The sequence below is a fragment of the Diorhabda sublineata genome, chromosome 7 (genome assembly GCF_026230105.1).
Source record: "Diorhabda sublineata isolate icDioSubl1.1 chromosome 7, icDioSubl1.1, whole genome shotgun sequence".
Lineage (NCBI taxonomy): Eukaryota > Metazoa > Arthropoda > Insecta > Coleoptera > Chrysomelidae > Diorhabda > Diorhabda sublineata.
In genome coordinates, this window is record NC_079480.1 from 12,368,239 (window position 1) to 12,383,960 (window position 15,722).

At 32.7% G+C, this 15,722-nt stretch overlaps 1 protein-coding gene across 1 annotated transcript in view; it reads right to left on the reverse strand.

The window, feature by feature from the left end:
* The window catches only part of LOC130446665 (endoplasmic reticulum metallopeptidase 1-like), a 32,283-nt gene extending 16,561 nt beyond the window's left edge, over window positions 1-15,722 (reverse strand). The window contains exons 1-3 of the mRNA XM_056783040.1: window positions 15,477-15,722; window positions 3,405-3,933; window positions 2,868-3,037 (exon numbers count right to left, since the gene is read on the reverse strand). Of these exons, the coding sequence (XP_056639018.1) occupies window positions 2,868-3,037; window positions 3,405-3,933; window positions 15,477-15,485 (708 nt within the window). The 5' untranslated portion in view covers window positions 15,486-15,722. The remainder of the gene's footprint in view (window positions 1-2,867; window positions 3,038-3,404; window positions 3,934-15,476) is intronic.

Sequence of the window (15,722 nt, forward strand, 5' to 3'; positions counted from 1 at the left end):
TCCAGTTGTCACGGTCCAACGCTCTGTATCTCTACCCCCTCATACCTAGCTCCCGAAGATCTTCGTTATCATCCAGCCATCGTTTGCGCAGTCGCCCAGGCAGTCCATGGCTCTCGGGCTTCTGCCGGTTCGCTTTGCGCAGCTCCCGCTCCTCAGACATACGCTCCAAGTGGCCTAGCCATCTGAGTCTGGCCTTCTCGACGTCTGTCACCAGGCTGGGGTCTTCATAGCGCCGGTAGAGCTCGATGTTTGTACGGCTGCGCAACACGCTCTGCTCGCACGATGGTCCATATATTCGGCGTAAGATCTTTCGCTCCCACACAAATGGCAACCGGGCGGAGAATTGTGCGATAGATCCGCTTTTTCGTCGTCAAATTAAGTAGACGTGACTTTAGTAGTTGTTGGGGACTGAAGTATGATCTATTCATCGCTTCCACACGTTCTTCCATCAAGTACATTTTGGAACTTATACCGGCCTACTTCGAAAGCCTCTAGGGGTGATATTATATGCCTTAACATAACCATGTATTTTGTTTTGGACTCGTTAATGGTGAGCACCGTTCTACAGGATTCCTCCTGCAGCTGCTCAAAGTTCTCCTTTAGATCACGCTCCCTTCGACTGAGTAGATCAATATCATCAGCGTAGGCCAGAGCAAAGAAATGCTCAAAAAATTCAATCGCAGTGCTTCAAAAGACAAAGCACTTCGAAGCAAACGGTTGCTGTTTTTTGGAATAAGTAGACATGTCGCCATCGTTCCATTAAAGCAACATAGAATGGTCAATTCTGAATGGTACACTAGCATTTGTTTGCCAGAAATGTTCGAAAGTAATTGCGAGGTGAATGTTTTTCTACACCTGAAGGAGCAGTTGATGCGTTAGAATCACATGTTTGGGAGGTACCTCAATCGAAATGGAAAAATGGTTCAAATGCATACAAAAATGTATTGGTCTTAATGGAGAATATTTTGAAAAACAAAAAAGCCGTATCTATTTATATGTTTTTTTTTTTTAATTATCTATCTCAAAACTTAAATAGCAAGCATCGTATTAACCCGAAGTGTAAAACTAATAAAATAATTTGTGGCAGCTCTTCAAAATGTCACAAAAAGGGAGGCAAAATTTTTTCTTGAAAATTCAAAAATGTGATTGTAAAATTGAGGATTTCAATTTCTTTGTCAAGTAGCTATAATTTTAGATTATTACCTCAGTTGATGTGAAATTTTTTTCCATATATACATTTTTAATATTCAGACAGGAGACAAACTTTTTTAATTGAAAATTTCGAAAAACGTTTTTTGGTTTACCGTTTTTCTAACAAATGACAATTAACTAAGTGTTTAGTTTGGTACCCTTGTGAAAAAAACTAAAATATTTGTTTATTTTAATGTGTATCAATTCATTTATGTATGAGAATTTTTTTGAATATTTTCATGACTTTTGTGCACATTTCGACTAAATGATTTACATATTTATGCGCGTAATTTCATTTTTCCATTTATATATTTCCCAACAACAAACAATTCGGTTTAAGAAGTCACATCGTTTTCAAATCGAGCACAGATCGAACGCGATGCTTCTACCTTTGCACACTTTTGGTCGATAATCAAACATTTGGGGATCCATTTTTCAGCAATTTTTCTCATGTCCAAATTGACGTGAACTATATGATGAACGCGTTCGTATGAAATATTCAGTGCTTCAGATATCCGTATCTGATAAAATCATGTCATGAACTGCATCGATATTTTCGGGGACACAGAAACTGACCTTTCTGATCGGTCATCATCTTCAATGGAAAATTTACCTCTTTTGAAGCTTCCAGTCCAATTTTTCACGGTCAAATGAGAAGGACATTCATCACCAAGGGTATTAAGCATATCTTCGTAAATCTGCTTACCTCTTAACCCTTTTAAATACAGGTGGTGGACGTATTTTTTCTTTTAATTTACTGCGTAACTCTGGTTTACTTTTTTGACGTCAAACCTTACACTTCTAATAAGTTATTGTTCGTTGCTATGGTAACGCAATATTTTGTTTATGCATGGAACTGGTAGCTATTTAACGGTATTCCCTTTCTGATGTAACTCTGGAGCGACCCGTAACCGGTCTTCGCGTTTCACCATTTCGCCAATATTCGCTTCACCAAAGTTCGTGAGATATTCAGACAAAGGGCAATGTGGTGATTAGACAAACCTTATTGATTCTTGCTCGACAAACTCAGGAATCATATTACCCGGTACTTTTAAAAAAATTTGAATGAACTGCCAAGTTAAATCGTTAAATCTGATGGGCTCTATACATAGGCAAACTTAAGGGTTTACAAGGTAGGCCAGAACTTTTGGATTTATTTGTATATTTTCACTGTATGTGATAAGAAAAATTGTCATATCACCAAAAAGCTTTGATACGTGCTCAACTCTAGTAATGAAGTTCAACGCTTTTAAGATTTTAGTAATTTTATAGTCAGTAATATTTATCTCATTCTGAAACCTGTTTTCTATTTATTTAATTTGTGCTCTAAGGTATCGATATTAACTTGCATGCATAGAAATCGGCCCACTGTAAACTTTTGACTTTTTTTTCAAATTATTCATTTTTATCAAAAAAAGAAATATGCTGTTTGAAAGACAATTTAATATGCTTTGATGTGAGTAGACTGTTTAGTTTAGAAAATTAACCACGAGTAAAGAATATTAAAAAATGTCTAGAGAAAAAGGGGTAGGTTAGAAAAAATTGTTGAAGTTTTGTAATTAATGATTTAGTGATCATTTTAGTTTTCATTTATAGAAAAAGAGGAAAACTTCTTATAAATATAACAATGTAATAACAAAGTTGGTGATGTTACTACAAAAAAATAATCAACTCACTTCTTTAGCCCACTTATGTTGCGTAATAAACCCATGCGAGGCCGGCATAAAGTTTTCTTCTCCTCCATTAAACAGAAATATTATATTATGTCTCAACATTTTAGTGGATTTTGATAAAACTCTTAAGATCTCGAGCATAACCGCACAACTGGCTCCATCGTCGCTGGCGCCTAAAACATTTAGTATTTTATCAATGGCGGAGCTAGACCACACGTGAACGTCGGCGAGATCAAGTTTGTCAGACCTCTTCTGTTGAAAAAAATTTTTCGCGTCCTGTAGCGGCGAAAATATCCGTTATTCAGAAAAAAGTTTCGGACAAAAGTTGTCGGAAATTTTGTATACCATAACTTAGCTATTTACTACTTTCCCCGGAAAAGCATAGTTTTCCAGAAAATGCAAGAAATGAGTTTTGACATCTTCTGCGCGCCATCTAGCGACTTATGCTTACCATAATAAATTATTTCGTTTTTTAACGCAGCGTCTTGTCCTAATTTACGATGCAGTGAATACCATGAGGTGTATGGTTATCAAACTTACCTGGACTATCAACAACCGAATCGAAATGACAATTGATGAGCAGACTGTGCGGTGAATTTATTCTAGATCCTATTTTGACAATTACGTTTTGTACATCTTGATAAACGTTGGTCATACCGTCGAGAAATTCCAAATTGAAAGCGCCAGATGCTTTTTGAATGTCTAATTGTATCACATGATTTTCATTGGCATCTTTCATTATATTATCTATTTCGCTTTTGAGAACCTGAACGGCGTATACTTCGTTTTCGTAACTACCGGCTATTCGAGGACCGATTTTAGTTAAATTTTTTAATACGTTGTACGCCCTTTCCGCTATAAACGTTTCGGGGTGTTTGTTTTCGTCTTCGATCTTAAGAGCAACTGGTAATTGTTTTTCTATGAAAATTACTAATGAAAATACGATAAGGATTAAGCAGAGTAAACCTAAAAAATGGACGTGAGGCATGGGTCTATGAAATTTTGATTTTTCGTATTTGTCGTCTTTGAAAAGATCCCATCCATTTTCTGTCCTCCTTTTAAACGAATTCTGAAAATGAAAAAACCAAATTTAATGCATTATATGAGAAAATCGTATCTGAAATACAGAATTCAGACGAGAAAGTCCTAAAATCTAATTTCTAATGCAAGACACAATAATCTAAATCAGAGGTTCCCAAACTTTTTTAACTTTCGGCTCCTTTTTAGTACAAACTTGGCTTGGCAGCGCACCTAGAATAATTTACCTGTTTTGCATTGAATTACATTATATTTTTAATTTCTTTCATACTTAATTGTCAATATATTCTTAAAATAAGATTTTACTATTTTTATAACAACAGACAATTCTGGATTCTAAGCTTTTCTCACAGATTGTACAGTTGCTGAGAAAGTTTACCAGGTTTACCTTGTTCTTGTTCAACAGTAGTATAGTTCTTCCATTATCAATTGCAGAAGACAGTTATATGAGGAACAATCAATATTTCATAAATACGCAATAATGTTTACTCCCCGTATAAAATTCGGTAAACATCGAACAAACCGTCAGTCCACGTGGACTCATTATCTCCTCTGCTTACCAATGAAAACATCGAATCGTAAACATAAATGCATTTCTTTTGGCCGAAGTTGTCGGAAGGCGTATATACACAAGTTCTTCGAAATATTCCTGCCAGAAAGACTGCGATAAGCATTGGCGTGGCTTGGTGAGATTGATTTAATTCTGACTACCATGATTATTTATAAAGATATTTTGGAACTGAAATGTTTTTTTCTTTTGTTTTATTTGCAAACAATTTAATTTCCTTCATGGTTTTTGCTTTGAAATTGGAAATATAAAGGAGTTTGTTTATTGGAGTTAGTTTAGTTTATAATTAAAAGTCATAATGAAGGAAACGACATAGAAAAGTAACCAGTGAAATGAAATAAATAAATCTAGTGTAAATAAATTAAATAAGTAAGAGGCAGTGTTTAGAAATTCACCCTACCGATAGAAATAAGTTGAACATAAATCCGGACTAAAACGCGGAATATCTAAAATCGTTCGTATCATAATTTTTAGCTTCTGTATTTGACACTAGATGTCGACATCATACAAAACGATAACATGAAGAATATGTTTATAAAGTATTTAATATTTTTATTATTGTTATACAAATGTGGTTTTATGCAGTATTAAACGCGATTTTATTATATTTTACGCATACCCCTCCTCTCTGTTTACATTATTATGTAATGCGATATTATTTCTCGTTAGCGCGATAGAAGGCGCCACCGTTCGTATGACCTAAAATACGGAAAACACAAAATCCAAGGCGAATCCTTATTCCAGATTTACGATTTTGTACTGTAGTATAAAGGAATATAGAAAACCTTACAATGTCAAAATCGATCGTACTGATTTATTTGTTGTGAATAAAATAAACGATAGGATGGGCAAAAACATTTGACCGGTAGTATATATAGGAAAAATGTATTAACCTTAATCTATATTATATTGTAAAATAAAAATGTTTATACGTCAGTGGAAGAACAAAGGGATTCGCCCTCGTAAGAGGGCGATCATTAATTACGTGAGGCGTTTTTAGACATTTTTTTTAAATATTGAAATATTAAATGAATGTATCAATTTTCATTAATGTATGAGTTGCTAGGACGTCGCCAAGGGAGGGCAGAAGACAGTTGCCCCATCCTCTAGAGATCAAATGTAGTTTTAGCCGCAAAGCGACCAAAGTCCTAAGGCCATGCGAGCAATTGACTTCCTAACCTATTAATAAATTCCGCATCGCAATTAAAGTTTAATGTATATTGTAGAAAGTATTGAAATACTCGGAATAACTTTAAGATTTTGACATCCGTTTTTAATTAATTTCACTAGTATTTACGTTAGTTTTGTATAATTTGGGTGTGGCATACATAAAGTAGATGTTATTTTTACGAATATACCATTTTAATTGGTTTCGTGGACAATGTCATCTGTAAGTGTTCATAAGAAACACCTATAGACAGTTAAATGAATCTGAATATAAATAAATGCGTTGGTTTTGGTTTTGATGGTTGTTCTGGTCAATGTCAGGAAAAGACGGAAGGGTACAAGAGATTTTACGCAAAAAGTACACCAAAGCCCTCTACTGAATCTAGTTATCAATTATTTTCTGAAACTAGAAATGCCATGGGAACCACCAAAGATACTATAAACTTTTTTCGGCAATCAGTTTTGAGGAGCAAATTGATACCTAATATTTCCAGCCTTTGCCTTACAAACATTATCTCAGGAAGGAAATAGTGCAACTCGGAAAAGTGCCTTCCAACTGCATGCGGCATACTTCAAGAATTTCTTTAATTCTCGGGATTATATTGGTAACCAAATACTCGGCTTTGATGGAACCCGTTGTCAACGTACTCCTGTAGCTTTGGACGTGGTCAAAGCCTCGGAAACCGTTAAAAGGATTTTACTTTTAATGAAAATTATAAAGAAAGCTGCTATTGTTGCTGAGAAAGTCGCACCGAAAGTCATAGAAGCAATCATCTAGCAGAAAGCCCTTCAAAATAGTCTTTAGTAATTGGATTCAATTATCACCTCCTTTGAAATACATTTTGCTGAAGAAAACACGCATTATCTAAGTTACACACGGCGCAGATGCAAAAGATGATAACTTTTTTACTGAACATAAAGAGTGAACTTTGGCAGCAATTGTAGTACGATAGTTTTGATCTAACAAATCTAAAAGTTGTTGTTCTGTAAGAAATAAATTCCTTCTTTTCCGAAACGGAAAAAACATTAAAAATTTTGATCGCTTTACCATGCACGACCTGTACAGTAGAGCGATTCTTTAGCAGTCTCAGAAGACTAAAAAAATGGCTAAAAAGCACCATGGCAGAAGGTCGCCTTAATGGTCTGGCCATGATGAGTGTACACAGAGCTATGATAAATAAAAACCTAAATAATTTTTATGATAAAGTGGTCGCAAAAATCCCCACAGGTTAATTTTACTAAAATAAATAATTATTACCATGTTTAAAAGTTTGAAATCGAAATCGAAGTCTGATATCGAAAATTCCATGTTGAAATTAAAACAGAAACTATAAAAATAAAGCTTTAAATTCACACACAAAAATTCAAAATTCAAATCTACAACAGTACGCGTACAGTATCCGTAGAGAACTGACTTTAGTACAGGGATGGGTAGTAAACGCTTGGGATTAATGATTATAATGTATTATAATGAAGAGGATATTGGTTTTTCGGGTAGTACGATTTCCGTGGCGCCACGATTTGGCTTAATTAGGCGAAAATAAATCGAAAATGAAGAATGAAATTTTTGATATCTCGCTTCGTTTTCAAGATATCGATACTTAAAGTTATAATCAAACGTTAGTTCAAAATTCGTTTTATTGAAAGATGGCGTTCAATACTTCGTTTCAAATGAATATTTTATCACTTCAAATTCAATATGAATCTTGTAATTCAATAAACAAAAGATTTTTTATTTATTTTTTATATTATTCACCCTGATACTCCAAAATTATATTGAAAAAAACAGATTTTTATAGCAAAATAATTTCTGATTACTTTCATCACTCTGTGATGAATATAACTTAACATACGATAATTACATGAATTAATACATGAATACATGAATAATTTGATGTTTTTCATAAAAAATTGTCGGTTTTTTTTCATTATTTATAAAATAAAAAACAATATTTAATGATAGTTTGAAGGTTTAATTAGTAATTTAATGTAAAAAAATCCTCTTTCGAGCTAGTACGTTATGAATGCTTTCAAAAGTTGTTTATTTTCATTTGTATTATAATTGAATAGCCAGACTAGTGTATTATTTCTCAATTATCCTGAAAAAGTTCTCTAGCAATTATTTTTGCATCATTCATCCTATTTTTAACGACAAAATCAAAAAAATAAGAAAAATGACGGTAAAAAATCGTTCCAAATCTACCCACTCCGAATTTATCTGCCCTCAACTCCCCTCTTCAAACTCACCCGTTCCTCACGGCCTGTGGCTTTTGGGCAGACCAGGGTCCGGGGTGCAGAGGCGGAGCCCCCATAAGAAAAAAGAATAATAATAAAATAAAACTAAAATATTCCTCACGCGAAGAAAAAATTTTTTAGACAATTTTGGCTGTAAAAAATTCACTTTTTACACTCAAAGTACACCACGAGAAGGTTAGGTTAGGTTGATATATACAAATATTAAATAAAAATAAATTTTTCCAACTTCAAGTATCGATATCTCGAAAACGAAGCGAGATATCAAAAAATTTTATTCTTCATTTTCGACTTATTTTGGTTAGGTTAGTCTTTCTTGCCTAATTTTTTGTCGATTTATTGCCAGGTATAAGACCTTTCTGCCATAGTGTGCGACGCCCTTATTATTATTATTCAAAAAAAAACTATTGAGTTTAAGAGAGAAAAAAAACAGCACTTAACCATAAGTTCGTCGTCTTTCGAAGGTTATAAAGTTTCAGGATGTACAGTTTCAAAGTCAATAAGATGGTAATAACCTCAATCCGCCGTTATAAAATCTTTCATCTAACTGATATTTGGTAAAGTTCAATTTAAACTTTTATTTCAGAACTATATAAAATCGTGTCACTTCACTTAAATGTTTCTTATTAGTAATTTCACGTTTAGTTGTACGGTGACGAGATTTGCCAGCGCTAACTGGAGCGTTACGCGGCGAACAGCCAGTATAGCGTGTTCCGAATAGCTTAGTTCATTTGATAAATCAACTCATTTAACACTATGAGATATTAAGGTGATTTATCCGCAATTGAGATGCCAAGAAAATGCACGCATTATCTCTGAATCTTAAACACGTGCCATATAAATGAGAATAAACACGAAATACGTGTTCAAAAATTTGAGTTTGTTTATAATGAAAAAAAAATTATTCATAATACAATCTACAATGCGGTCCATACGTATGGAATGAATTCAATTTTACCGTTATTATATATTATAAAAAAAACTGAAACAAGTCGATTTTTATTTAAAATTGACAATTTACTGTATTAATATCGTCCGCTGAATTATAAGTCGTGTGGCACCTTATTGGAAAGGGATTTTAGAAGATTTTGGAATTATCGTACACCATTTTGTATGACCTCGGGGGTTATTTTGTTAATTTCTTCCGTTATCCTATCAAGTATTTTCGTATCAGGAAAAAACCTTTGAAGATACTAGTCAAATAAACAATTGATATGAATCTAGTAGGCTGCTAAAGTTACTAAAAGATGACAGTATATTTGTGCGCGTATTAAATTTAATTATGGCTCATCCCATGTAGGAGCCCCCAGTCTTGAACGACGGGGCTTAGCTTCGACCAACTCTGGGAAACCCGGCCTTGGCAAATCAATAACGGCCCAAGCCTGGTTGAGGTCTGGGTAATTTAGCCCCGACCAATCTATAGTCTGCCAAGCCCTGCTGAACACTATGTAACCTTACCTCGGCCGTTCCATATTCACCCAAGCCTGGCTGAACTCTGGGTAACCCAACTTCAGCCATCCTATAGTCAACCAGGTTTGGCAGAATTCTGACTAACCCGACCTCGGCCATCCTATAGTCACCCAAACCTGGCTGAACTCTGGGTAACCTGACCTCGGCCATCCCCTAGTCCATATATCCTATAAACTTGGCGGAACACTGAATAACTATATAAAGTTATGTCCATAATAAATATCTTAGCATTAAAAATAATTATTGTTTATAAATATCATTCTTTTATGCATAAAAGACAATAAAAAATAGAATAATAAAAAATATTATCATTTCTTTATATATTTAATACTTTAACTAATATTTTAATGTTCATTAATTAATTAATCATTATTAATAGAAATTTGGCATAAAACTAATTTTATCAACAATATATTAAAAATCTATTTTTATAAGCAACAAGTTTGGCCCAGAGTCGCAGACTAGTCTTGGATTTATCTAGGCAACCAGACCTGGTCCTGGCTTGCAAAACAAGTCTGGGCTAATACGGATTCAAGCTAGGGCCAGAGTCGTACATACTTGTCCCAAGTCTAGGCCTATACTGGGCCCATCGTAAAATCCTAAATGAGATTTGATATTGGATAAGTTTCGCGAAACTGGACATGTAAAAAATATTGAAGAACTAGGTAGAAATATTCAATTTACTGATGAAAAAATTTGGATGTACTTTTAGATATTGAGGAAAATCCACATAAGACAACTCAAGAACTTACCGCCGACAATTATGTAAATGAATAATCTATTTTGAGAGTTTTGCATAAAGAAAAATACCATCCTTATAAAGTTCAGTTGGTTCAAGAGTTTAATAAAGATGATCCTGATAGAAGTCAAGAATTCTGTGAATCGATAGTGGACAGAATGAACGCAGATTTGCAATTTATAAGAAAATATTTTTTCTTATGAAGCGACTTTTCATTTAAATAGGACGGTTAACAAACAGAACTGTAGATCTTGGAGCAGAGGAAATCCTCACTCGATGTGTGAGGCCCACATTCGATATCATAAAAAAATGAACGTTTGCGCTGGTATCATTAACAATAAAATTATTGGCCCTTATTTTTTTTAGGGCACAGTTAAAGATGAGGTTTATCTACATTTTTTGATTAACTTCTTAGTGCCAGAGACTTTTTCCTGATATTAATCAACCAAATGAGATAGATCAATCTGTTTACTACCAACAAATCCACCGCATTTTGCACGTACAGTTAGAAATTATTTAAACGAGGTTTTTCCCAATAGGTGGATTGGAAGACGTGGAACGATCGAATGGCCGACTGGATCCCCCGATTTGACTCCTCTCGATCATTTCTTATGGGATTATTCAAAATCTAAACTATATTTTAATAGACCAGACAATATTTCTGATTTGAAACTTAGGATAACGGAAGAAATTAAAAAAATAGAAATACGAAATGTTCTACGAAAATTCCAAAATCACCTCGGTTATCGTCAAGAAGTGAATGGTGGTTATTTTGAACATTTAATTGTAAAGTAAAATTTTGTGATAGAGACATCATCAAAATTTTACATCTTAAAAATTAATTTTCTCAGTTATGATTGCACCAAATTATATTGCTGAATGAACCCCTAGTTAAAATTTTCGCATAATTAAGAGGGGGTGCTGTAGGGGGATAATATTTTCACACTGTAAATTGTCAATTTAAGAATATAAATCGACCTTTTCAGATTTTTAATAACGCTAAAATTGATTTTATTCCGTACATATGGACCCAGCATTGTATGTTTTTTATTTACGTATAATATTGTTGTTTAATTAAAAATTACTGATATATCGTAATGTTTTTCCTCGCAATAGGGATGTTGACACAAGTTACAAATTCATCTAAAGTTATGTTCATATAGTATAAAATTTTATTTTTTATTAGAATTTCTAAAATTTTTTTTGATGAAATTTTTGAACTAATTGACAATATCAGTAAATGAGTCATCGAGTCTAATAATATCTAGTAATATTATGCGTCAAGATAGCATTCAGCGGGCGTATAGTCCAGGAGCTATCGATCTAAAAAGTGCCCTCATACCGATTTTTTTTATGAAAATTGATAGTTCAAAACTATGGGAACTGAAAAATGGTTTGCCTGAAGTGTATTCCATAGAAAATTTCATTCTCTTTCAGAAAAAATTTACGCGAACCAATTTCGCTGGGAGAGTCGGGCAAGCCAAGTGTGGGTTGAAGGAGGAAATTTCTCTCTCATTACGTAACATATTTTTTTACTTTGTTCGTTTTATCATTATGTGATACAATACTTTTATTAGCTCAACCAATATAAAAGCTGAACTAGATTCTACTTTGGGCGAGACTTCTCCTTCATTATCAACAGTAAAATATTGACTATCAAAGTTTCGACGAGACCGTACAATCTGCGAAGACCAGAATCGCAGTGGTTGATCAAATGAGGTGACGACTCCAGAAATGTTGAAGAAAATCCACAAAGCGCTGCTGAATGATCGTCGACTGAAAGTGCGCCAAATAGCAGACATAGTAAGCATTTCAAAAAGTGTGGTCCATCACATATTAACTTCACTTTACACCCAAAACAAAGAACAATCAAAACAATGGACTCAAAAGGGAGAACTGACTCCAAAGAAGGCAAAGACTGTTCCATGTGCGGGCAAAGTCAAGGCGACAGTTTTTTGGGATGCGCGATCGATAATTTTCATTGATAATCTTGAAAAAGGAAAAACTATTAACGGTAAGTAATATGCAAACTTATTGCAATGTTTGAGCTAAGAGATAAAGCAAAAAAATGTGTTTTTTCGCTCACACATCTGTTATTGCAATGGCCAAAATTAATGAATCAAAGTTTGAATTGCTAACTCATTTGCCAGATTTAGCTTTCTCGAATGATTTGTAGACTCTGGTCAAAGATCAAGGATTTTCCAACAGTGAAGAAATCAGTTAATGGCTATTTTGAGGAGCATGACGATTCTTATTATAAAAAGTGTATCGCACTTATTGAACATCGCTGGAAAAGTGTCTAGAATTAAGAAGAGATATATTTTGTGTTTTCTTTATTGGGACAGGTACATCTGGAATCATCCTCGTATTAGTACAAGGTTTGTGTGTTAGCTTAGGAAGTCGTTAATCTTTGAGTGATCATATCTTTGTTAATAATAAAAATGATTTTTATGAATCTTTGGTGATAGTTATTTGGAAGCATTCTGAATCCAGTTTATAAACAATTTGTTCATAATAATTCGATATTTTCGATGACAAAAAAGTGCTTGTGATACTTTTATTCTTCTTCTCATCACATCTTTTGAAAAGAACGATTTTAACGTAATTTTTTACAAAGACAATTCTCAACAACTGTATAAAAACATAATTATAAGATAAATACAAGATTGTTTACAGTTACCGTTTGTTTACAAACAATTTACATTTTTTGTAAACATCCAACACTAAACTATGATGTAAATAAGCAAATATTTATGCAACTTACAACTAATACAATTTTGTTTATGGTAGATTTACACTATAATATAAATATTAGTATTGAAACATCATTCTATTTTTTACTACAGCACACCTAGGTGAATCCTCATTTTTCTCGTGTACTCGACTATAAATTTTTACCTTATTGCAATTTACATGCTGTTGTCTAATGACAAAACATATCGATATGGGTACAGCAGCCAACACCAATATTTAGTGGTGTAATTTAGATAAAATGATACAAATTTTATTTTTCCGAAAAATTTTTAATCCATTTCAGAGCCATACTTTTGCTACGCCTCTATTGGAGATGTTTGAATAACATTGCTAGAATAATGATTTGTCAATCTTAATATGCTGTGCAAAAATTCCAGGACAAATGCCCAAAATACAAAAAAGCCCAGAAATTTATGTATTTTAGAGAAAATATTGATTTATTATCAAACAAGCAGTCATTAATGATACTTATTGACAAATCTGGTTTAATGACCACCATTGATCAAATTTTCTGTAAAATCTTTGCATATTTGGTCTAATGAACTAATTTTTTTATATGTCTATTTTAATCTTGTGTGATGTCTGAAACTTTATTGAGGTAGATGTAGATATTTGACAGTTAAAACTTTCAATAAAACACCAATAATGCAAAAAACCAAACAAATTATCAATTGTTTTGGATTGATTTAAAAAAATATGCAATGCTTTTTCAAAATATTTTCGTTTTGGTATAGATAACAAATATTAGGCCAGATCCCTGACCATCTGGATGAATGAATGAATTTGTTACAAAGCTTCATTCACTTTCATTGTTATCCTCACAGAGGAGTCAAGTGGCTCAGATTCAGATTCATCCGATTCTGATTCCTCAAACACTGAGATTTCTTCATCATCATAATTTTCTGCACCTATCTATTCTGCTTCATTTTTTTGTTGAGAGTTTTGTGCATTAATTTCCAATTTTAAGATAGAGAAGTTAGTTATGCTGCCCTGTCGCATGTTATCAAATTTCTTTTTTTATTGTAAACCCAGCAAAATGTGTTAAATGTTCTCTCAGTGGCAGCAGATGTTACTAGTGCCCCAAAAATTTTTATTGCAATTTCCTCTAATTCACAAATTCCTGTTAATCCTCGCCACCAAAGGAAAGGATTTATATGATTATGTCTTTCCAGTATTTCCCACACAAACTGTCTGGACCAAATTCCTTATTTGTCTCTGAAATCAGCCAAGATTTCTTTCACTTGAAGTACATCTAAACTTGGGTACTAAGCTGTTTCACACATGAAGCTGCTTATTGCCTCAAGCATCTCAACAGAATTTAATTCACAACCTTGTACTTCTGGATCAAGATTAGCTGCTAAGTGAATTGATGCCATGCCAAATTCCTTTCTACTGTTGTATTTCGTTAGAATTATCGTCTCTTGTGCAGTTTTCAGTGCTAGAGGAAGGAAGCTTCACAATGAAAATTGCTTCCAGGTCATTGAACTTTGTGGTTATTGTATGAATTTGTGGCTCATTAAACCACCCAGAAAACATTATCATTGAGAATCCTCTTATTTATTTCTTGCTTAAGGTGTTATTGAGCTTACTTAAGATAGAAAAACATTTTTTTTTATAATTGAATGCCTAAATATTGGGTGCTTACAACAGCTTGGAGCATAGTCTTGGTATTTGGTCATTTTATAAGTGTCAAGCCCATTGGGCATTTGCCCAGCCCACATCACTACTATATTACTATTAAGTCACGAGATAATGGTTTTAAATATATAGCTCATTTTTTTTTTCATGTTTATTTTATTCATAAAAGTGAAATCTGATATCATTTCATAATAATTTTTTAATTCGCATACCTTAAACCTATCAATTGAATAAAATATCAATCTCGATCTTGTTTATTTATTGCTAAAATTGTTTTTTTCAAACATTCACCTTACTTTCTATGCCATAGAACCAAAAACTGTTAAATTTAATAAATTTTTTTTTTCGATTTTGAAAAATTTTCCTTAAAAATACAGAATACCTTCACATTTTAAAAAGTTTCATTAATTCAAGATTATTTTCAGCAGAAATAATCCACAGTTAAGATATGTCATTCTTCGGCATATCTCAATTCAAATAATTAAAATCTAACATTGATGAAACTATAATAACAGTTAAAAAATGATCATGCATTTATATATTTGAAATATTCAACATTTTTATAAAATTTCAAATATATAGCTATTTTTTGCATATTTCTATTTTATTCATATAATAAAATTTTCTATAAATTGTATACTTCTAATGATTCATAATTGTATTATCTAAATGGGGAAACAAAGAAACTAACTATCTAATAATGCTGTGTCTATTTCGTTGATAAGCCAAAAAAACAACCATATTATATTTAAAAAATAAAACCATTTCATTGTTTGGATAACAATAACAATGACAATAGATTTTATAAAAAATATAAGTATAATTGTGTTGCTTTGTTAGATTGAAATTAATTTTATACAAACAACAGCTAAACAACAATAAATAGCAAACATAAAATCAAGGACTTTATAGAAAAACATATATGAAATTGTTGTAATACAACATTCCTATATATCATTCAATATTAAAAAAATTACAGACTTACTCTGGACATTTTGTAACTCTAAACTGTACACTAAAAATTTTATAATTTCTGAATGAACTTTATCACTTATCTTGATAACATTATAATTTAACTTCCTTTTATAGTTAAATAATTGGTTGCAAACAACACATTTATCTATCAAATCTCAATATACACTTATAAACATTTTTATTATCAGATTTTGACTGCATTAAACTTGCTACTTGAACAATGACATTTACCCTCGAAAATATATCGGCGCAAAAC